General features: G+C 42.0%; 1 protein-coding gene across 2 annotated transcripts in view; it reads right to left on the reverse strand.

The window, feature by feature from the left end:
* Window positions 1-16064: 16064 nt before the first annotated feature.
* AGMO (alkylglycerol monooxygenase) overlaps window positions 16065-24221 on the reverse strand; it is a 267587-nt gene continuing 259430 nt past the window's right edge. For both annotated transcript variants that reach the window (XM_075316878.1, XM_075316879.1), the window contains exon 14: window positions 16065-16402. In XM_075316878.1, the coding sequence (XP_075172993.1) occupies window positions 16319-16402 (84 nt within the window). In that variant the 3' untranslated portion in view covers window positions 16065-16318. The remainder of the gene's footprint in view (window positions 16403-24221) is intronic.

The raw sequence follows: 24221 nt of genomic DNA on the forward strand, positions 1-24221 counted from the left end.
ACTTCACAACTTCAGGGATCCGGATCTCCTGATTCACGTCCCAACAGAATGCAGAACAAACCTACTATATCCTCACCTATGCCCTGTAGACTGTTAGCCCTCGCGGGCAGGGACCTCTCTCCTCCTGTAGACTGTGAGCCCTCGCGGGCAGGGACCTCTATCCTCCTGTACCTGTCTGTGTCTTGTATTGTTTATGATTTACTGTACTCGTCCCTATTATGTACACCCCTTTCACATGTTAAGCGCCATGAAATTGGCGCTTTAATAAAATTAACAGTCCCATAGACTTAGGTGCAACAAGCATGACTGGAGCTTTAAAAGCTAGCCTCTGTCTTCAGCCATCTCAATGTTCTTGGCGGCTGACCTCACATCTAGGTAGCCCTAGACTCAGCCACCTTCACAAATACAGCTGACTTGGCTCCCTGAGCCATGTTCACCACAGTCGAGGGACTCGCCATCTCCATACCCTTGACTCGGGACTCCAGCCATGCATTGGGGAGGCTGGCTTCTTTCTCCCTACTAGGATGGCAGGTCCGCAGGGTCAACGATGATGGGAACAGCTCTTTATTAGGGAATCCTCGGGTTGCAGCATTTCTCAAAAGGCTCCCTCCACCATGGCACGCACTAGTGCGACCGCATACCAGCCACGGAGGCCATCCTCTTTAGTAAAGCGGACCTGGTCTCCCCAGGTAAGATCAGGACCCTCAAACATTGACCCAGAGTTCACGAACACCTTGTTGCTGGTCCCCTCATCCTGGACGAAGCCGTGGAGCTCATGGGCCAGATGATGAATCACTGCATAGGTTTTTCAGCCACCGACTGTTCCACTGCCTGGGAGTGCCAACTGAATCCGGAGTCAGGCCTCCTGCCGATTCATGTCCTCAAAGACCCAAGCCACCCACTTGGCTTTGACTGGGTGTAGGTCCAAGGGCCACTCAAAAACATTGCTCCAAGGCCGGGATTTTATTGACCGTAAGATTACTCACAGTTGTCTGTGGTGACCGGGGCCACTCTTGACCTGGCACCTGCTTTCCCACTCCTGGTTCCCTTGCAGCCAGGGACACCTGTAGCTGCTGCATCTGCTCACCACAGCTACAGGGCTTTGGGGGCGCACTGGGGCTCATAGCCATAACCGGCCGTTCCAGTGGCAGGGTCCAATCCTTCATGGCTGTCAACTGGTACCACTGATGAAGTCTTCCTGGCAGCCTGTCCTTCGCCTGTGCGGCCAATTGAGTGACCCAGTCCTGCCAGTTGCAGCGGTCATGACCACTACAGGCTTGCAGCCCGTTCCAGTGGCCATCCCTGGCTAAAAAGGGCTCCATTACACTCTTTCTCCATCCTACTCCATGTCGTACATTAAAATGGCGCCGACTTGTATTTTGGAAAGTCTTCATCTTCCAGACCACACCCTCCAGGGTGAGGCCTCCTCCGGTCCTCTAGCCCATTTACTCAGAGCCACTGCCCATTCCCCATCAGCTTCATGGGAAGGCTGGGCTCTCAATCATTGGTACACACACCATAGGCAAGCAACACTACACAAGGGGCATTTCTTAATCCTCATTTTCTGAGCAAACAGGGTCCGAATTTGAGCCCTTTTTACACTGTACAACCCATGATGGATGGGGCTCTATTTCTGTCCCCACCATGTCCTGCCATCTTTCAACAATAGTCCCTTAACTCAGTCGTCTTCCCTGCAGCCTACTTGCAGAGGTTGTGCGGGGAACAACTCTGCTCACGGCACCACTTGAAAGAGGTTGCTGACTCTGAGCCTCGCGAGAGCTGCTCTACTTTGCCAAGGAGACTCTGTGTGTGGGAATGACTTTGGGCGGAGTACTCGACACCTACTTGCCCCTTCAGGCTAGTGCCCGGCACTCCTGATGCTGGTCATTGATGTAGTGTAATACGCAACACCAGATTTCACTTGGCCAACCAGTTTTGTTTGTTCTTATTCTTCACACCATTATGAGAGACATGGCCCTCCTTCCTCTCTCTGTGGGGTACTACTCTTTGAGCTGTCCCCTGCTACCTTGGACCATCCTTTATACTCTTGGGTCTGTGCCTCCTTTCCCCTTATACCACACATCTTTGTCCGCTTCTGGACCTCGATGGCTCTCCAGGCAGGTGACTCTCTAAGCTGTAGTCTCTGGACCTCACTGGCCATTAAACTGAGGCCACGTCTTCTCACTTTGAACCCACTTCTTTACTGACTTCCTCTGGTACCCCCCTATCCTAGCCCTCCGCCCTGCCACATGACCCTCCTCTCTTTACAGCCAAGTAAACCCTACTGCTATATGACAATATTTGGCATTTAAATATCAACACATGCATTTATATTGTTCAACACCATACACATAACACAGCATATTTACATCATGGGGCATTGCCCTCCTGTTACAAGCCAATGAACCAGAGAAGACTGAAATGACCTCAGTTGTGGCTGCATAGACTTCCCCATAATGCCTTGTAGCTATCATATCCAATGGTATAACATAGCCAATAAGAAAGGACTTTTATAGCCTGTATAAAAGCAGAGGCAGGGATTGCAGAAGCCATTGTGTGGTGAATATATAAGGTCAGAGGTATGTCACAGCTCATAAGGAAAGTCCTAAAATACTGAATAAACATTATAGATAGTGTTTGACAGAATGTTTACCATCCATTATCTCATAGCCAGATATAGTGAGGCTAAGGACTGATGTGTATACAGGAGACCTCTGAGTGTTATACACGTCAGTTCAAAGCAATTGGGGGATTTGTCCTACTTGAAATTGACGTCAAATTGATTCCCTGTTAATCTATTTTTTTTAAAAAATTGATGTAGCTGGAGAAATTGAGTTTGAAAAGATTCACTTGTCTCTAATTATAGGAAATGAATGTTATCAATCTATAACTGCAGTTCCGCAAATCTCCTCTAGATGTCAGTGTTACAATACAGGAACCAAGAAGAGGGAATCCTGTGCTGAAGAGGAAAAGAAAATGTTCTAATCAATATTAAAAATAATAATGCTATTATTATTATTATTATTATTATTATTATTATTATTATTATTATTACTACTACTATTATTAATAATAAAAATTGTAATCTATCTTTTCCTCCATCCATCTATCTATCCATCTATTATCTATCCATCTATCTACTGTATCTATCATCTATCTATCTATCTATCTGTCTGTCTGTCTGTCTATCGATCTATCTATCTATCCCTATATCGATCTATCTATCTATCCCTCTATCTATCTATCCCTCTATCCCTCTATCTATCTATCCCTATATCTATCTATCTATCCCTCTATCTATCTATCTATCTGTCTATCTATCCCTCTATCTATATATCTATCCCTCTATCTATATATCTATCCCTCTATCTATCTCTCCCTCTATCTATCTATCAAATCAAATCAAATAAGCTTTATTGGCAGGACCAAATACAAATTAGTTTTGCCAAAGCAAGTGTACATTAGGGACTGGGGCTGTGGGGATGGTGGGTGGGGACTGTAGGAAGGATGGATGGGGCACATCCAGGGTGGGGACTGTGGGGACACTTCTAGGATGGGGGCTATGGAAGTCCATGGCTTATGATGGGGCATATCCAGGGTGGGGACTGTAGTAACGGTGGTTGGAGCATATCTAGGGTGGGGATTGGGGGGGCCACATCTGGGATGGGGGGCTATGGAAGTCCATGGCTTATGATGGGGCATATCCACGGTGGGGACTGTGGTAACGGTGGATGGGACATATCCAGGGTGGGGATTGGGGGGCCACATCTGGGATGGGGGGCTATGGAAGTCCATGACTTATCATAGTTCTCTTTCTCGAAGTCTATGACATTCGCTCACATACTGCGCTGCTATCTCCACTGCGCTCTCTTCTTCCCCCAGCAGGATATATATTTTCTCTTCCTCCTTCATGGAGCTGAAATCCGGGAAGAGATGGGAGAGTCTCCTGAAGTGAGTGTCCCTCACTGCTGAGTACTTGGTGCAGTGTAGCAGGAAGTGGGTTTCATCCTCCAGGGCCTCCAGGTCACAGTGTTGGCACAGTCTGTCCTCCCTGGGCTTGTAGCTCTGCTTGTGTCGGCCGGATTCGATGGCTAGACTGTGGGCACTGAGTCTATATCGGCTCAGGGTCCTGCGGTCTCTGGGGTCCGGGAGTTTCTCCAGATATGGGGCCAGTCTGTAGTCTCTCTGTAGTCTCTGGTACGTGGTCAGTTTCTGTGAGGTGTTGATGTCGGTCCTCCAGTCACTGACATACCTCTCCTGGCCCTCGTCTACCATCTTCCTGATTCTGGTTCTTGTCAGGCTGCTGTGATTCGTTATTTTGTCCAGTTGGGTTTGGGAGGGCTGTGCCCGGGGTCCTGGTTCATCTGGCCCACGTATATGTATCAGAGCTTTGTGGTGATGGGAGCTTGGATTGCTGCTCTGTAGGTGAGCCTGAAATGATAGTGACCTCTTCAGAGCTGCTAGGTGTAGAGGGAATCTGCCCAGCTCAGCTCGACAGGCGCTGTTGGAGGTGCTTCGATGGACCTGGAGAAGGTGCTTACAGAATTCCAGGTGGAATATTTCTGTTGGGCTGGAATCCCACCTTGACCAATCTGGGTAAGTGTGAGGGCCCCAGACTTCGCTGCCATACAGGAGGATTGGGACGATGATGGAATCGAAGATTTTTAGCCAGACCCTCACTGGTGGCTTCAGATGATACAATTTCCTTCGGATGGCATAAAAGGTTTTGCAGGCCTTGTTTTTCAGGGTCTCTATGGCTCGTTTGAAGCTCCCTGACTGGGGAATTTCCAGGCCCAAGTAGGTGTATTTGTCTGTTCCTGTTAGAGTGCAGCCGTTTACGACAAATGAAGGATGCTGGTCAAATCTTCTTTTTCTCTTCTGGAACACCATGATGTTGCTTTTCTTTAGATTGATCGGTAGTGCCCATGTGAAGCCCCACAGGTGTTGTATCGGTGCATTACCTTCAGGGACTCCACGTAGCTGGATCTGGTCACAGGTAGGAGATCTTCTTCTTGTCGTGACGCCACTCTCAGAATTGCGGTCAGTGGGGACCGCCACTGCAGGTTGAGGGTCGCCTGGGGCTGATGGTGTGTGCAGTTAGTTGGAATAGCCTCCTGAGAGTGAGGCAAGCCCCAGGGCCCGGTGTAGGTTTGTAGTACCACAAGTCGCAGAATGACCACACAGGCAGGATGTCTTTCAAGGGCTTTACTCACATTTGATGGCAGGGTGAGTAGCCCGGGCGTAGCTGGGATGAACCAGGTGGGAACCAGGTATCCTTCAGGCTGACTTTATGAGGGTGACTACTGACTCGCCTTCCTTAGCCCTTGGTGGTTTGGGGTGACCCCGACTTTGAGTCCCTATGGGGGTCACCCAGGGAAGATGCTGCAGCCTCTCTCCCCTTGTTGTTCGCCGTGTGCTTGTTCCCCGGACCAGGCCACTCCAGCCTCTTGCCTCCTATGACCTATGGGCCCTAACTTGTGGTTACGTGGCTGCGGCTTTTGTAGTGTTGTGGTGTGGGCTTTAGGAGCCCCACACCGGCAGGTTTAGCAGGGAAAGGTGAATCTATCCTCGCTTCGGGATCTGCCGCCCGGTTGGGCCTGGTGCTCTCTAGCAGTCTCCTTACTTCCCACTCCGTTGCACTCTCTAGCTGAAGCTGGCTTTCAGGCAGCACTCCTAGTTGACCGTTCTCCCCCGTCTGTAGCCACTGCGCGGACGCTGTCAGATTGCACAGCTCCAGGGATCTGCTCCTCACTTGAGCTCCCTGGACTCTACACTGAACTGGCTCACTGCTCCTCCTCTCCTGTTCTTGCCTACGCCACCTAGCAACCAGACTCTCCACCACACCCCTTGAGAGGAGATGGAGGCTCTACCCCCTCCACTATTCCAGTGAAGGTGAAGGCTTGCCCCCTCCTGGGATCCCCAGGGGTCCTCTCATGGGTACATGTGTGAGACCTGATCACTATGCGCCTGTGTTCCACACCCCAGTCAGCCTTCTGGATTACCTGTATTGTACTGTCCCCAGCATGGGTGCAGTACTCAGTGGTGCCTGACCAGGTCAGGGGCGCCACACCCATGTGGAGCTGAATTTCTCCAAGATTTGTAGGTTGTCTTGGAGACCTTTCTCGGTTGGTGACACCAGCAGTAGGTCATCTGCATAGAGCAAGAATTTCACCTGGGCGTCATGGAGTGTGAGACCTGGAGCAGGTGAAGATTCTAGAGCAGTAGCCGCTCATTGATGTAAATATTGAAGAGCGTTGGACTTAGGCTGCAGCCCTGTCTGACTCCTCGGCTCTGCTGGAAATAAGCCGTTCTTCTACCGTTCACACTCACGCTGCAGAGGTTCTCAGTGTAGGAGCTTTGGATGACATCGTAGGTCTTTCCTCCTATTCCGCTTTCCAGCAGTTTCAAGAACAAGCCTGGGTGCCACACTGAGTCAAAGGCCTTTTTAAAGTCTACAAAGCAGGCGTATATCTTCCCATGCTTTGTATTGTGGACGTGGCTCTGAATGAGACTGTGCAGGGTGTAGATGTGGTCCGTGGTGTCTATCTATCTATCTATCTATCTATCTATCTATCCCTCTATCTATCTATCTATCTATCTATCTATCCCTCTATCTATCTATCTATCTATCTATCTATCCCTCTATCTATCTATCTATCTATCCCTCTATCTATCTATCTATCCCTCTATCTATCTATCCCTCTATCTATCTATCTATCCCTCTATCTATCTATCCCTCTATCTATCTATCCATCTCTCTATCTATCTATCCCTCTATCTATCTATCCATCTATCTATCCCTCTATCTATCTATCCCTCTATCTATCTATCCATCTATCTATCTATCTATCTATCCCTCTATCTATCTATCTATCCATCTATCTATCTATCCCTCTATCTATCTATCTATCTATCTATCCCTCTATCTGTCTGTCTGTCTATCGATCTATCTATCAATCTATATCTATCTATCTATCTATCTATCTATCTATATCTATCTATCTATCCCTCTATCTATCTATCCCTCTATCTATCTATCCCTCTATCTATCTATCTATCTATCTATCCCTCTATCTATCTATCCCTCTATCTATCTATCCCTCTATCTATCTATCCCTCTATCTATCCCTCTATATATCCCTCTATCTATTTATCTATCTATCCCTCTATCTATCTATCCCTCTATCTATCTATCCCTCTATCTATCTATCTATCTATCCCTCTATCTATCTATCTATCTATCCCTCTATCTATCCCTCTATCCATCGATCCATCCATCATATATCTATATCCATAACTATCTATTAATTTATCTCTATCTAATATGTCTATTTCATATCTTATGATAAAACTTTAAGATATGACTAAATCAAATTTTAATCAAAGTCTGTCAATATTTCCGTAAATGTTTCAATTCACCATTTTTGTGAATTCCTTTAATGGCCAAGAAGGGCTGAAATAAAACAAAAAAACATTATAGTTCTACTTCCTCTCCTGTTTTTATCCCATCTCCTCTGCAGTCTTCGCTCCGTTCCAGCGCTGAGACCATTTGTGACCGGTGTTTCACCTCATCACCAGAATGGAGCGAAGACAGGCGAGGAGATGGTGTAAGAACCGGAGAGGATCGGTAACTAGAAGATTTATTTTTTTAGCCCATTCCTTTGTTTTCAGGTTGCTACCATTTTACGTAGATAATATTTTTGGGGCACAACTAGGTAACGTTGCACCCACTCTTTTTATCATACCTGACCTGCTTTAGTTTTATTTTCCAGGTAGACAGAGGATAGGTATAAGATGGATGATTTGAGCTTCTCTTTGCCAGTGGCATAACTAGAGTTCAATGCGTCCTGATGCAAAATTTGGACCTGCCCCCCTGTCCCCCTCGAGGTACAGGATAATTATGCTGACACTTGGCTCTTTCCCTCAACACCCAGCTTTCCTATGCTCTGATATCCATCTTATCCTCAGCACCCAGTTTTCCAATGCTCTGCTGTACATCTTTCCCACAGCACCCAGCTTGCCCTTGAGCATAGGAACACATAGAAAAGACGGGTGAAAGATAGGGAAAGATGTATCGCAAAACATGGGAAAGTTGAGTGCTGAGAAAAATATGTATAGCAGAGCATGGGAAAGCTGGGTGCTGAGAACAAGATGGATATCAGAATATAGGAAAGCTGGGTGCTGAGGACAAGATGGATATCAGAATATAGGAAAGATGGGTGCTGAGGACAAGAGGGATATGAGAATATAGGAAAGCTGGGTGCTGAGGACAAAATGGATATCAGAATATAGGAAAGCTGGGTGCTGAGGACAAGATGGATATCAGAATATAGGAAAGCTGGGTGCTGAGCACAAGATGGATATCAGAATATAGGAAAGCTGGGTGCTGAGGACAAGATGGATATCAGAATATAGGAAAGATGGGTGCTGAGGACAAGAGGGATATCAGAATATAGAAAAGCTGGGTGCTGAGGACAAGATGGATATCAGAATATAGGAAAGATGGGTGCTGAGGACAAGAGGGATATCAGAATATAGGAAAGCTGGGTGCTGAGAACAAGATGGATATCAGAATATAGGAAAGCTGGGTGCTGAGGACAAGATGGATATCAGAATATAGGAAAGCTGGGTGCTGAGGACAAGATGGATATCAGAATATAGGAAAGCTGGGTGATGAGGACAAGATGGATATCAGAATATAGGAAAGCTGGGTGCTGAGGACAAGATGGATATCAGAATATAGGAAAGCTGGGTGCTGCTGGATATCAGAGCATGGGAAAGCTGGGTGCTGCTGGATATCAGAGCATTGGAAAGCTGGGTGCTGAGTTAAATATGTGTAAGAGCTCATGAGAAAGCTGAGTGCTGAGGGAAAGATGTATAGAAGAGCATGGGAGTCCTTGCTACTCGGCAAGTGAGCCCTCGATCATCAGCACCAAAAATTATCAGTGCGGCCGGAATTACTTATTTCACCTACCATAGTTACAAGATTATCCTTACATCTCCAAGTTTATTAATTTTACTCTTGTATTGTTGGATTTCTCGAGACCTCGCTGTGGGAAATTTCCCATCCAGACTCGCCACTCCCTGAACCCGGCTCAGAAAGGAATGGACCCAAATCCCCCGAGTTACAGTAACATCAGCACAAATAGGCGCAAAATGCCAAAAAAGCCTCGTAGCTAAGCAAAAAGCCTGAGGATCCTCGCAAATCCCATCATTTGCCAGGGGAGGGATTCATTACACAACGGCCGAGTCTTATTAGTTTTCATTCATTCATTTTTTTGTAAGATTCCTTAAACATAATTTCATTAGGAGAGAAGAGACAGAAACTGCTCTGAGACAATGGTCACAAGAACGTCTAAAAACTACCGAAAACTCTGAGGACTTTATTCCATTCTAATAGTATAAAAGACTGACAGTGTCCCAATGACAACACTTCCTGGCCTGTGCCCTAACAATTCAGCTGTAGCTTTGTTATATGGTCTAAATTACCATCCACATCAATCTTCATAAGGACACTTTTAGTATGACTATTCATGCGAGCATTTATAAGTGATTCTTAATAAATTAGAATATGATCAAAACGTTTTTCTTAACAATATCAATATTGCGCTATCCCGGTTGCTTGTGCACCTTTTTCTACCACACTTTTTCCTTTGACTCAACTTTCCATTAATTTCCTTGTATACAGCACTCTGTGAACAGCCAGCTTCTTTAGCAATGACCTTTTGTGGCTCACCCTCCTTGTGGAGTGTGTCAATGTCTGCCTTCTGGACATCTGTCAAGTCAGCAGTCTTCCACATGATTGTGTAGCCTACTGAACCAGACTAAAGGGCCACTTTAAATGCTGAGAAAACTTTGCAGGTGTTTTGTGGTAATTATTCTAATTTTTTTAAATAATGTCTTTTGAGTTTTCATTGGCGGTAAGCCATAATCATCAACATTAACAGAAATAAACATGTGAACTAGATCCCTCTGTGTGTAATGACGCTATATAATATATAGGAATAGATCCCTCCGTGTGTAATGACGCTATATAATATATAGGAATAGATCCCTCTGTGTGTAATGACTCTATATAATATAAAGGAATAGATCCCTCTGTGTGTAATGACTATATAATATATAGGAATAGATCCCTCTGTGTGGAATGACTCTATATAATATATAGGAATATATCCCTCTGTGTGTAATGACTCTATATAATATATAGGAATAGTCCCTCTGTGTGTAATGACTATATAATATATAGGAATAGATCCCTCTGTATGTAATGATTCTATATAATATATAGGAATAGATCCCTCTGTGTGTAATGACTCTATATAATATATATGAATAGATCCATCTGTGTGTAATGACTCTAATATATAGAAATAGATCCCTCAGTGTGTAGTGACTCTATATAATATATAGGAATAGATCCCTCTGTGTGTAATGACTCTATAATATACAGAAATAGATCCCTCTGTGTGTAATGACTCTATAATATACAGAAATAGATCCCTCTGTGTGTAGTGCTCTATATAATATATAGGAATAGACCCCTCTGTGTGTAATGACTCTATATAATATATAGGAATATATCCTTGTGTGTAATGACTCTATAATATATAGAAATAGATCCCTCTGTGTGTAATAGCTCTATATAATATATAGAAATATATCCCTCTGTGTGTAATGACTCGATATAATATATAGGAATAGATCCCTCTGTGTGTAACGACTCTATATAATATATAGGATTAGATCCCTCTGTGTGTAATGACTCTATATAATATATAGGAATAGATCCCTCTCTGTGTAATGACTCTTTATAATATATAGGAATAAATCTCTCTGTGTGTAATGACTCTATATAATATATGCGTTTCCCTTTTTGCATTGAATTACTGAAATAAATTACCTTTTTGATGATATTCTAATTTATTGAGATGCACCTGTATATGGATGTTGTTTTGTGGAACAGACCTTGAAAAATTTGGCTCAATGCTACAAGTCATCTATCACCTGTCCATAAGGAGGAGATATTTTGCTGACTGCTGTGGGGTCCGTATTGTCCAAACCATTTTGAAGCCGTCCATTTTAACCCCTTCACCATCCGGCAATTTTCCGTGTTTCGCTCCCCTTTTTCCAAGAGCCATAACTTTTATATTTTTCTGTCATTATAGCCACATAAGGGCTTGCTTTTTTGCGGGACGAGTTGTACTTTTGAACGGCACCATTCATTCTGCCCCATATTGTACTGGAAAATAGGAAAAAAATTCCAAGTGCGGTGAAATTGGAAAAAAAATTGCAATTCCACATTTTTTTATTATTATTTACCATGTTCACTATATGGTAACTGAACTGGCATTATTATCCCTGGCAGCCCTGCACTCCACAACCACCGGCCGCCACTTTCTGTGTGAAAGGGCTGACGGGGTGCAGGACATGGCCCCGCACTTTAAGCCAGATTGCTTCAGGTCACAAAAGGTCATACCGTGGGAACCCGAGTATGACCTCCAGTGAACTGAGTGACATCACTGCTGCCAGCCGGGTCCCCCGTGTCCGTGTTTCCTGAAGTATGGAGAGATCGGACATGTTTTTAGTCTCTTCAGGCTCTGATGTAGCAGAGCCAGGACTGATGGCGGAACTTCCAGGGTCTTTTTGGGGTTGATAAAGAGGGGAAAGAGGGTGCTAGATTTTTTTTCAAATAAAGTATTTTTCTCGGTGTTTGTGTTTATTTCTTTTGACTTATAGGATTAGTAATGGGGGATCTCAGAGATCCGTACCCATCACTAATTCTGGGCTTAGTGACAGCTGTGTGCTGTAAATAACCCCTATTACCCAAATTGCCACCACACCATGGCAATCGGGAAGAGCCGAGTAAAGTGCCTGGATTGTTGCATCTAATGGAGGTGACAATACCCGGGCTGCTGTAGGCTGCTATTCTTAGCCTGGGGGTCCCTATGACCTTGGGACTCCCCTGGCTGAGAATACCAGCTCCCAGCTGTTGGCCTTTATCATAATATAGCAAAATATTGGGCTTTATCATGGCTGGGTATCAAAATTGGGGGGGACCACACGCTGTTTTTTAAAAGGATTTATTTAAATAATTTTTTAAAATATCACATGCAGTCACTCCTAAGCGCACGGCTGGGGGCTGCATCCTGATATAGTGGGCTGTAACTGTGCTGGGTATCATAATATGCACGCGACCGTAATGGACGCAGGCATGTTTGTCTTAATTAAGACACATATAAAAGGCCCCCTCTCGTTACACATCATACCGCACTGCCCTGAAGAAGATACGAAACGCGTCGGTGTGTGGTGGCGCACGGTCAGCTGGGACTTCACCATGAGTAAGTAAATCACTTTAAGGTTTTCCTTATCCACATGTGTCTTACACTGGGAGCTTTCCCCGCATGTGTGATCTAATGACACTGCTCTTTCTCATGGTGATTCCTCTGGACTGACTGCCCCCATATGTGCTCTGGGTTTTTATCTTTTTGCCTGGTTTTACTAATGTTTGTTGATAATCTCTTGGATCACTGTCTTGGTGTTATTTTATCTGGATCTTTTTTGTATTGAATAAAGATTTTCTATGACTTTTTGCACCAGACTCAGTTTACAAGTGTTTCCTTGAATATATACTATGGGGTTTTCCTTCACCCTCTCTTTGTTCTCTGGTTTGCAATAGTGTTATGAGGGTTTCCCCTACCATACAATGTGGAATTGGTCTACATGTGTCCTATCTTGTCTCATAACCAATTGTTTTATTTAGTTTTATACCACGATACTGACCCGCAGACAGCACCTGTGACTGGAAGCGTCAGACAGGCTGTCACTCAGGGTTGGGGGCGTGTGTGACTGTAACCAATCACGGGCACCGGTGGGCGGGGAAAGCAGTGTATAGGCAATGAAGGTAAATTATCGGCCCCCGAAGTGAATGCACAGCTGCGGGACCATTGTACAACCGATCCGGAGCCTCAGTAAGTACAGCGCTCTTGCTCCCACCCCCCTATCCCTTCTACCACCATTTTTAATCGCCGGATTCTGGTCCCCATAGTCTGATATGGGGACCGGAATCCGGAACTTAAAAAACAGATAACACGGACCCGCCGGTCACAGTTATCTGCTCATCACAACACATCACTACTAATTAATAGGAGCAGGTGGATCTCCGATCAGATTAGCCGACATGCATTAAAGGGAAAGACACAGGTTTAGACGTACAGGTCCAAGGTTGTGAAGGGGTTAAACCCTTGTTAGAGGTTTGTGTTCCTTAAAGTGTCTTCTAAAGATCCAGAAGGTCCGGAGCTTCTAACGGAGGATCAGGGAATCTTTCCAATATAAAGAATAAGTAAACTCCATTGTTCACTAATTTATGCAAAAAGTAAGAAAACAAAAGGGTCAAGCCTGAAACATGTCCTGAAAGTAATCTGCTGTATATAGATACTACAAAAAATGAAAAACACCCCACTGATTACAGGCTGAGGAGAGGAAATCGTTTAGGAGACCCACAAAAACTCTGCCAAAAAATAAAATATTACAATTTGAATAATATTTTGCTTTATACTTGAGTTTTTTCAGCTCAAAATAAGCTGCACCTAAAAATACCCAGTTATATGTCAATAATAGTCCATCCTAAGAAACGCATATAATGTCCGTGATAACAGTAATGAGCTTTCAATATCCAGATCCTGTTTCCAGTTAGAGGAAAGTTTCCTCGGCTTCTACTGCTGGACCGGATCCTGAATAAAGGAGCGGCCACAATATCTGGCTTACATTGCTTTTGCGAGATGATTTTTTTTCCACTCTGGGTGTGACAAGGTAAGAAACCTGATCCTACTGTTTTTGTGTGTGTGAAGACCTTGTAAACCAAGGATATCGGTATGATACTGTCCATATGTACAAGAATATAACTACTATAATACTGCCCCTATGTACAAGAATATAACTACTATAATACTGCCCCTATGTACAAGAATATAACTACTATAATACTGCCCCTATGTACAAGAATATAACTACTATAATACTGCCCCTATGTACAAGAATATCACTACTATAATACTGCCCCTATGTACAAGAATATAACTACTATAATACTGCCCCTATGTACAAGAATATAACTACTATAATACTGCTCCTATGTACAAGAATATAACTACTATAATACTGCCCCTATGTACAAGAATATAACTACTATAATACTGCCCCCTATGTACAAGAATATAACTACTATAATACTGCCCCTATGTACAAGAATATAACTACTATAATACTGTCCATATGTACAAGAATATAACTACTATAATACTGCCCCTATGTACAAGAATATAACTACTATAATACTGCCCCCTATGTACAAGAATATAACTACTATAATACTGCCCCTATGTACAAGAATATAACTACTATAATACTGCTCCTATGTACAAGAATATAACTACTATAATACTGCCCCTATGTACAAGAATATAACTACTATAATACTGCCCCTATGTACAAGAATATAACTACTATAATACTGCTCCTATGTACAAGAATATAACTACTATAATACTGCCCCTATGTACAAGAATATAACTACTATAATACTGCTCCCTATGTACAAGAATATAACTACTATAATACTGCCCCTATGTACAAGAATATAACTACTATAATACTGCTCCTATGTACAAGAATATAACTACTATAATACTGCTCCTATGTACAGGAATATAACTACTATAATACTGCTCCTATGTACAAGAATATAACTACTATAATACTGCCCCTATGTACAATAATATAACTACTATAATACTGCTCCTATGCACAAGAATATAACTACTATAATACTGCTACTATGTACAAGAATATAACTACTATAATACTGCCCCTATGTACAAGAATATAACTACTATAATACTGCCCCTATGTACAAGAATATAACTACTATATTACTGTCCCTATGTACAAGAATATAACTACTATAATACTGCCCCCTATGTACAAGAATATAACTACTATAATACTGCCCCTATGTACAAGAATATAACTACTATAATACTGCCCCTATGTACAAGAATATAACTACTATATTACTGTCCCTATGTACAAGAATATAACTACTATAATACTGCCCCCTATCTACAAGAATATAACTACTATAATACTGCCCCTATGTACAAGAATATAACTACTATAATACTGCTCCTATGCACAAGAATATAACTACTATAATACTGCTCCTATGTACAAGAATATAACTACTATAATACTGCCCCTATGTACAAGAATATAACTACCATAATACTGCCCCTATGTACAAGAATATAACTACTATAATACTGCCCCCTATGTACAAGAATATAACTACTATAATACTGCCCCCTATATACAAGAATATAACTACTATAATACTGCTCCCTATGTACAAGAATATAACTACTATAATACTGTCCCTATGTACAAGAATATAACTACTACTATAATACTGCCCCTATGTACAAGAATATAACTACTATAATACTACTCCTATGTACAAGAATATCACTACTATAATACTGCCCCCTATGTACAAGAATATAACTGCTATAATACTGCTCCCTATGTACAAGAATATAACTACTATAATACTGCCCTATGTACAAGAATATAACTACTATAATACTGCCAATGTACAAGAATATAACTACTATAATACTGCCAATGTACAAGAATATAACTACTATAATACTGCCCCCTATGTACAAGAATATAACTACTATAATACTGCTCCCTATGTACAAGAATATAACTACTATAATACTGCCCCTATGTACAAGAATATAACTACTATAATACTGCCCCTATGTACAAGAATATAACTACTATAATACTGCCCCTATATACAAGAATATAACTACTATAATACTGCACCTATGTACAAGAATATAACTACTATAATACTGCCCCTATGTACAAGAATATAACTACTATAATACTGCCCCTATATACAAGAATATAACTACTATAATACTGCCTCTATATACAAGAATATAACTACTATAATACTGCCCCTATATACAATAGTAAATACAATGATATGCTGCGTAAAATATTTTTTTTTATTATATAGAATTACTTTGTACAGACTATATACAGTTAAAAAGTGATTGTCAGATTGGACCTTCCTTTTTGAAACCAATTACAGTAGGATCTTTATTTGGGTATATTCTATTCGTTAATCACTCTTTGTCACCTCTTCTTCCGGTGATGTATTATCAATACATATTCTAATTATCTATAGCTATTGTAATGTATCAGTTGATAGAATCCTTTCGTCCTCTGAACATATTCTCGGCTTTCACTCCTGTTTGTGAGGTTTCGTGGTGAAGAGCTGTCTTATGGATTGTAGTCCCCATAAAGCCGCGCAAATGGAAAATATCACCTAGAAATAAATGAAAATAACATTTTCAACCATTTAAAAAAAAATAAAAATTGTCAATATTCAGTATAAATAACACAGATTTGTCACCTTCAAGGGAAAAAGCCAAATAATTACCAGTTACATTTATAAGGACATCAGTAATGTCCATATTCTTAGCTATGACTTTTCAGAATAAAATGTGCTTTGTGGCTCATTTCTGTTGGCTTTGATCTCTTATTGTGTCACCAAGCGACATTTGTAATAATTATATAACAGATCAGGTGGGGATCATGTAGTGGAATCTGTCACACTCTACTGAGACCAATGTACCACTCATGGGTGTTAACAGTCCCCTTATCAACAAAGTGTGTCCTTCCAGAGTTTGACACACACCGCACTTAGTTGGACAATGTCACAATGTGTACTGACAAATCCCCAACTGGCCTTTGGTCGCTCCCTGCCTCTAATTTGTTGGTATACGCAACAGATGAGGACTTCTTTGTCTGTGTGAAGGAGGACTATATGCTAATCTAACAGTAGAAGGCGATGTTGTATAAAGTTTCCTTACTCACTGTATTGTAAAAGGTCTCTTGTTCTTCCTGGTTTTGCTTTCTATTCCTAATGCAGTGCTGTATGACTGTGCATATTTTTACCTCATGTTCTAAGAAGTAAAGAGCTTGATATCCCATGTAATCTGCTCTGTGAACTTTCTTCTGCAACTGGGAAGCTAGAAGCTGTGCAACACAATTACCAGTTATAGTATTTACCTGACCCTGGTTCTGTCAGTATAACCCTGTAGCCCTGATCATGTTTGTTATTCAGCTGCTGAGCTCGAATTGTTTTGACCTATGCCTGATGATTCTTAGTTTTCTGACCTCTCTGGTTTTGACAGGGTGTCAACTGGTTGTCAATTGTTACAATCATGTCTGTTCTCACTCTACCTGCTTTTGTTTCTGTCGCTGGGCTGCCTCTTGCCTTATTTGCATACAACAGTGCAGCATTTCCTTTCTATGCCTGATTCTTAGTTTTCTGACCTCTCTGGTTTTGACAGTGTGTCAACCGGTTGTCAATTGTTATAATCCTGTCTGTTCTCGCTCCATCTGCCTTATTTGCATACAACAGTGCAGCATTTTCTTTCGATATTCTACGATCTGTGGTGCCATCCAGGAATGGAGCTTCATTATCTGATTAATTTCTTTCTGTGCTGTATAAAACTGTATAAAATCCTATTTTTCTGCCTTTAATTGCCAGTTATAGGTTTTACCTGCCCTGGTTCTGTCCTTATAACTGTAGCCCTGATCATGTTTGTTATTCAGCTGTTGACCTAGGATTGTTTTGACCTATGACTGATGATTCTTAGTTTTCTGACCTCTCTGGTTTGGTTGTCAATTGTTACAATCATGTCTGTTCTCGCTCTATCTGCTTCTGTTTCTATCGCCGGGCTGCCCTACGCCTTATTTGCATACAACAGTGCAGCATTTCGTTTCAATATTCTAGGATCTGTGGTGCCATCCAGGAATGGAGCTTGATTATCTCATTAATGTTTTTCTGTGCTCCTCATGTGAGGAGAACACTGTATGAACTTAACTGTTTGAAAAACTATAACTGCCTTTAATTGCCAGTTATAGGTTTTATCTGACCCTGGTTCTGTCCTTGTAGCTCTGTTTCCCTTATGTTTATTATTCAGTTGCTGCCCTCACATTGTTTTGACTTATGACTGATGATTCTTAGTTTTCTGACCTCTCTGGTTTGTCAACGGGTTATCTAATATTACAATCATGTCTGTTTTGACTCCATCTACTTCTGATTCTGTCACCGGACTGCCCCGTGCCTTATTTGCAGGTAACATTGCAGCCTTTCCTTTTGATAATCTAGTTTTGTCACACTGGATGTGGGGGAGACACCCAGCAAGTGGATTCCTGGGAATAAGGAATTCTGAAACACAAAGAGGGGGGGGGGACCAGGGACTCCTGCACTGACCCTGATACTGAGGGGCCCTGCACTTGCCCTCAAGCCACAGGTACCTATAATGGTTAGAAGCTGTGGCCCGCCAAAATGCCCCTGTCTCCTAGCCAGACCCTAGGACTAAATCCCACCACCCACCAATCCACGGAGGGAAAAACAAACACAAAAATAACCAGCAAAAAGGGAAAAAGGAAAAACAACAACTTATCTTGAGAGGGAATCTTCAGAATATACAGCAACACTAGTCTGAAGCCACATGTACTTCTGAGCAAACAACTTCTCCAAGTGGAGAGTATAACCCGCACTGGAAGAGTGAGCGGCCCCAAGTTATAAAGGCCCTTACCAGCTGGAGTAAAGGCTCATCCAACCTGGCAGGGAAACAGGAAAAAACCTAAATCAAGCCCTTAAAGGGACAACGTCCATTAATGTCTGGACGATCGCAGGGCCCTTCTGTACCTGGTCCCAGCTGCAGCACCTGAAGGTCCAGACACATCCATGACAAGTATTTGTGGTGCCATTCAGGAATGGAGCTTGATTCTCTCATTCATTTTCTGTGCTCCTCACGTGGGGATAGCACTGTATAAACTCCTATTTCTCTATCTTTAATTGCCAGTTATAGGTTTTACCTGACCCTGGTTCTGTATTTGTAACTCTGCTGCCCTTATCCTGTTTGTTATTCAGTTGCTGTCTTCGGATTGTTTTGACCTTAGCCTTTTCTTGATGATTCTTAGTTTTCTGACCTTTCTGATTTTGACCCGGTGTATACAACGCTCTTCTGTAAACCCATTCCACCAGCCAATAGTTATATAGCGGATCCAACCGAGAGGGTCCAGTATAAATTCTCATCCCTGACATGGGGCTAAAGAGTAAAAGTTCCTCTGGGACCTGTTAACCAAAATGGCTAAGAGGAAAACAAGTAGGTGGAAACCCTATTAGGAGCTTCTAGTTTGCCATGAACCAAACTTATTTACATCAATTTATTCAGAAATTTCTAGGGGAAATAACAGAGGAACTTCACAGAATGAAAAACTCCAGAATTGTAACATTTTTTAGTAGACAATTATTTATTAAAACAGATAAGTCAGGGGACGAAAGAGGTCCTCTTTAACTAGTATTGTAATAACATTTGGTAATTGGAAAAGTTTTAAATCAGAAGATCATTGCACCCACAACATTAAGCTCTAGCTTTTGAAATATGTAAAGCGGTATGCTAGATCCTTCACGATCTATGAAGTACTGGTACGTCGAAGGTCGAGTCACTGCCTTTGATGCAGGCTCGCAAGCCGAGCTTGCATCTTTCCCTGCACATATTGCTTGATCTGATCACCCGATATGTGCCTCATGGGTCTCAGATCCAATTGTCTCTGTTAACCAGTTAAAACCCAACAGCGGGATTTAAGCGGGCTTTACATGCTGCAACATCGCTAGCGATGTTGCGAGCGATAGCACCCATCCACGTCGGTGGTGCATCATGGGGTGATCACTGCTGTAGCAAACAATATCGCTACGGCAGCGTCACACGCTATTACCTGTTCACCCACGTCGCTGTGGCCGCTGAACAATCTCTCCTTTAAGGGGGAGGTTCGTTCAGCGTCACTAGGCGGCTGCCCAATAGAAGCGGAGGGGCGGAAATGAGCAGACAAAACATTCCGCCCACCTCCTTCCTTCCTCATTGCCGGCGGCCGCACGTACGATGTTGTTCCTCGTTCCTGCAGTGTTACACGTAGCGATGTGTGATGCCGCAGGAACGACGAACAACCTGAATTCAAAAGCAGCAACGATATTTGGGAAAGGAACGACGTGTCAACGATCAACGATTAAGTGAGTATTTTGCATCGTTAGCGGTCGCTCGTACATTTCACACGCAACGACGTCGCTAACGAGGCCGGATGTGCGTCATGAGTTCCGTGACCCCAACGACATCTCGTTAGCGATGTCGTTGCGTGTAAAGCAGCCTTTAACGTGCTGGCGAGGAGCGCATCATTTCCCACTCCTTTCGGCAGCCCCCTAATGTGATCGAAGGACAACGATGGGTTGTGTCATGACAGCTAATCACCCCTGTGCTGGATTTGCAATGGTCCCAGCATTTCATTATCATACAATACCGATTTTAACTCTAGTTAGAGAACATCTTGTGATTTTTTTAACCTCCCAGCTCTGGCCGGAGTTGTGAGTTTTCAGAAATGTTTCGAGAGCGAATGATAAATGGTCTGACATCATCCCCCCAAGAGCATACCTTTCAGACCCTTCAGATGAAGATAATTCATGTAAATATCATATTTATGGTAAGAAAAGAACAGTATCAACGATTGAAAATTGTGATTAATTGTTCAAACAACGAAGAAAGAAAATCACTACTGGAACAAGGTTCCTATCCAACATTAACAACCGCGGTTTGGAGATACCATTTCATTACAACCATTCTACTCTCATTGGGAAATGGGCCACGTCTACTTTTGTTCTCTCAGTCTATTATTTATTACTTCATTATGGTTGAAAACTTATTTTTAAATACTTTGTACAAAATCTTCATTTCCAATATAAACAAAAAATGTAAAATTTTTACTTTTCCTAAATTAAAAAAGGTAAAAAATGAAGAAAAAAAAAAAAATCACTTCTTTGATAAAGTATTACAGAAGAAGCCAAAAGTCAACTTGGAACCATATATTAAGTCTTCATTTACAACGCAAACACAATACATGAACTAATTTGACTTTTCCTATATTAAAAATTGCTTATTCTGATGATCAACTACATCGGAGCCAGAGGTCTAGATGTAACCTAAAGTCTAGTAAATTTCTCTGGATATTCTGCCAGAAATTGGGACCTCCTGAATAGATTCTTTTGAACCTAACCTTAAGCCATGAGATGTGTCCAACACGAATTTTAATTCCAGATTTCTCCCAAAGGAATTTTAAAAAGTTGGGAAAAAAGAAATTTCCCAAATTAATGGACTAAACACTCACAAACCAATTCTGTTCTTATCGGTAGCTGCCCATGTCAACTTATTTTCTTCCATCGTGTTATTTATTACTTTATTTTGATCCAAAAACTATTGATTAATTTTAGTTGTATTTCCAATAGAAACACAAATTATAAAAAGTTAATTTTTAGAATTTTCAAAAAATTACAAAAAATAAAAACATCCACCAAATATATGTTTATATATATTTTATTACAAAATATATTTAATTGGGACTTATTTATAGCATAACCGCAATAATTGTTTTCTAGTTTTTTCTTAGGAGAACTAATATGATGGAGAAGACACTAGTAGTGGACCTATTTAGGTGGAGAAGATCCGGTGGACCTTTCTAGGTGGAGAAGATCTGGTGGCCCTATCTAACCAGATCAAGAGAGGTAATTATTCCCCTATACTCTGCCCTGGTCAAACCCCACCTGGAATACTGTGTACAGTTCTGGGTGCCCCAATTCAAAAAAGACATCAATATATTGGAGCAAGTCACGAGAAGAGCCACCAAAATGGTAAAAGGTCTGCAAACCATGTTATATGAAGATCGACTAAAAGAACTAGGAATGTTTAGTTTGAAAAAGAGAAGGCTGAGAGAAGACTTAACAGCGGTCTACAAATATCTGAAAGGTGGTCACAGTGTAGAGGGAACCACCTTATTCTATTAGCGCAAGGAAGTACAAGAAGCAATGGGATGAAACTTAAAGGAAGGAGATTCAGATTAGACATTAGGAAAAACTTTCTGACAGTGAGGGCAGTCAGGGAGTGGAACAGGCGACCATGGGAGGTAGTGAGGGCAGTCAGGGAGTGGAACAGGCGAACACGGGAGGTGGTGAGGACAGTCAGGGAGTGGAACAGGCGAACACGGGAGGTAGTGAGGGCAGTCAGAAAGTGGAACAGGAGACCACAGGAGGTGGTGAGCTCTTCCTCAATGGAAATCTTCAAGCAGAAACTGGATAAACATATAGCTGGGATGATTTAGGAAAGCCTGCACTCGCAGGGGGTTGGACCCGATGGCCTTTGAGGTCCCTTCCAACTCTACCATTTTATGATTCTATCTTGGTGGATAAGATCCAGTGGACCTACCTAGGCTGCACAAGATAGATCTTCCTACAGAGCGTTCTTCCATCAAGTTGCCATATGTCGAGATTGAGCTGAAGGCCGTTACAAACAAAAATAAATCGTTTTTTCTTATGAAAACAAAAACATTCTCCCATCATGAACTTCACTGGTGCTAAAGGACTATGCGTAACTTAAAGTTTAGGGAACGTCTCGAGATGTTCTGCCAGAAAGTCATGAGTTTTGTCCAACAATTTTCAAATTCAGAAATTTCAAAAAAGTCAGAAAATGGAAACAATTATGTTGTACCCCATTGAAAAACGCATTTCAAGGCTGATAGGTCAGAATTTTTTTTAAAACGAAGGACTATAAATTCATTACATCAATTCTACTCTCATTGGAAAATAGCCAAGTCACTTTTTTTTCTCCTAATATATTATTTATTGCTTTATGAAAATCTTCCCAAAAATCCATATTATTGTGGATAAAATCATATATCCAATAAAAGTACAAGTTAAAGGGGCTCAATTTTTACAAAATTTAAAATAAAAAAAATTGCAAAAATAACTTGATAATACTTTTTTGCGATACAGCCCTATATGTAACCATAAAGGCGAATCTAAATCTAAAGACGAATGTTTTTCCTTGCGGAGAGTGCTAAGCTGGAATAAGGAGACTCATAGGCCATGAAATGCTTTTTGGGAATTTAAATCTGCAAATAGCCTTTTCATAAGGAGTAGAGATGAGCAAATCTTAAAAAAGTTCGGTTTTTGACCCCGACTTGATTGAAACCTCAATGGAAGTCTGTAATTGGGCAGTTCATGGCTCCACCCACATGCTGCCAGCCATAAGCAGAACACTTCCGGGAGAGGGTGGGCGAGGTTTTTCAAAAATGTTTTGGTTTGCGAGGTCTAAGGGGAGAACGTTTCTCCTTGCAGAGGCTGACAAACCAATCTGGCTGTCAGTGGTGAGGAGTCTTATAGCTGCAATGCTCCTCTGGGATATATTCAAATTGTTTCTTTGGGGAGGAAGGAGACGAACTCTAGCGCCACCTATTGGAAGTAGCAATCCTAAAAGTCAAATATGGCTCTTTAACAAGCCTTTTTATATGACCTAGGATTTATGCCAGATCAGAACCTCAATTTGCAGACACGGTGGCTTCTCAGAAAGCCAGATCAGACCTCACACTTTGCACTGACGAGGGACAATAATCCCAAAACACCATGTCTGAAAATGAAGGTTCTGATTTGGCATAAATCCTAGGTCATATGAAAAGGCTTGTTAAAGAGCCTTTTTTGCCTTTTAGGATTGCTACTTCCAATAGGTGGCGATAGAGTTCATATCCTTCCTCCCTGAAGAGACAATTTGGTTTGTGTGAGCACATTACATCTGATCATGCTGATTTTACCCCAAGTGTCTCACACAGGGATGAGCATCACTCATACCCAAGCACAGGGCTGCTCGCTTGAGTGGTTTGCATTTGTAACTCACTCGAACTTCAAACCTGAACTTTGTTTTTTGGTAATTGGTTTCTGAACCTGAACTCTGAACATCGAACCTCAGGTTCGCTCATCTCTAATAAGGAGGATGACTTAATCTCTGGTGGTGGCACCTATTAGATTTGGCTTATGACTTAGGATAGGAAGCCAACCAGATACATATTTCACAAACACTTGTTTCAGGATGTTGCCCCTCCTCAGTGCAAAACAAAAGAGCTGATTTGGTAGGATGAGAGACCTCTGACTGATGGACTGGGGGGGATTTTTCCTCACAGAGTGTAAGGAGACTTGTAGGCCATGTCTCAAGTAGCAAAATAAGATCTCCTGCTTTGCACTCAGGAGGTGG

Source organism: Anomaloglossus baeobatrachus, chromosome 6, assembly GCF_048569485.1.
Source record: "Anomaloglossus baeobatrachus isolate aAnoBae1 chromosome 6, aAnoBae1.hap1, whole genome shotgun sequence".
NCBI lineage: Eukaryota > Metazoa > Chordata > Amphibia > Anura > Aromobatidae > Anomaloglossus > Anomaloglossus baeobatrachus.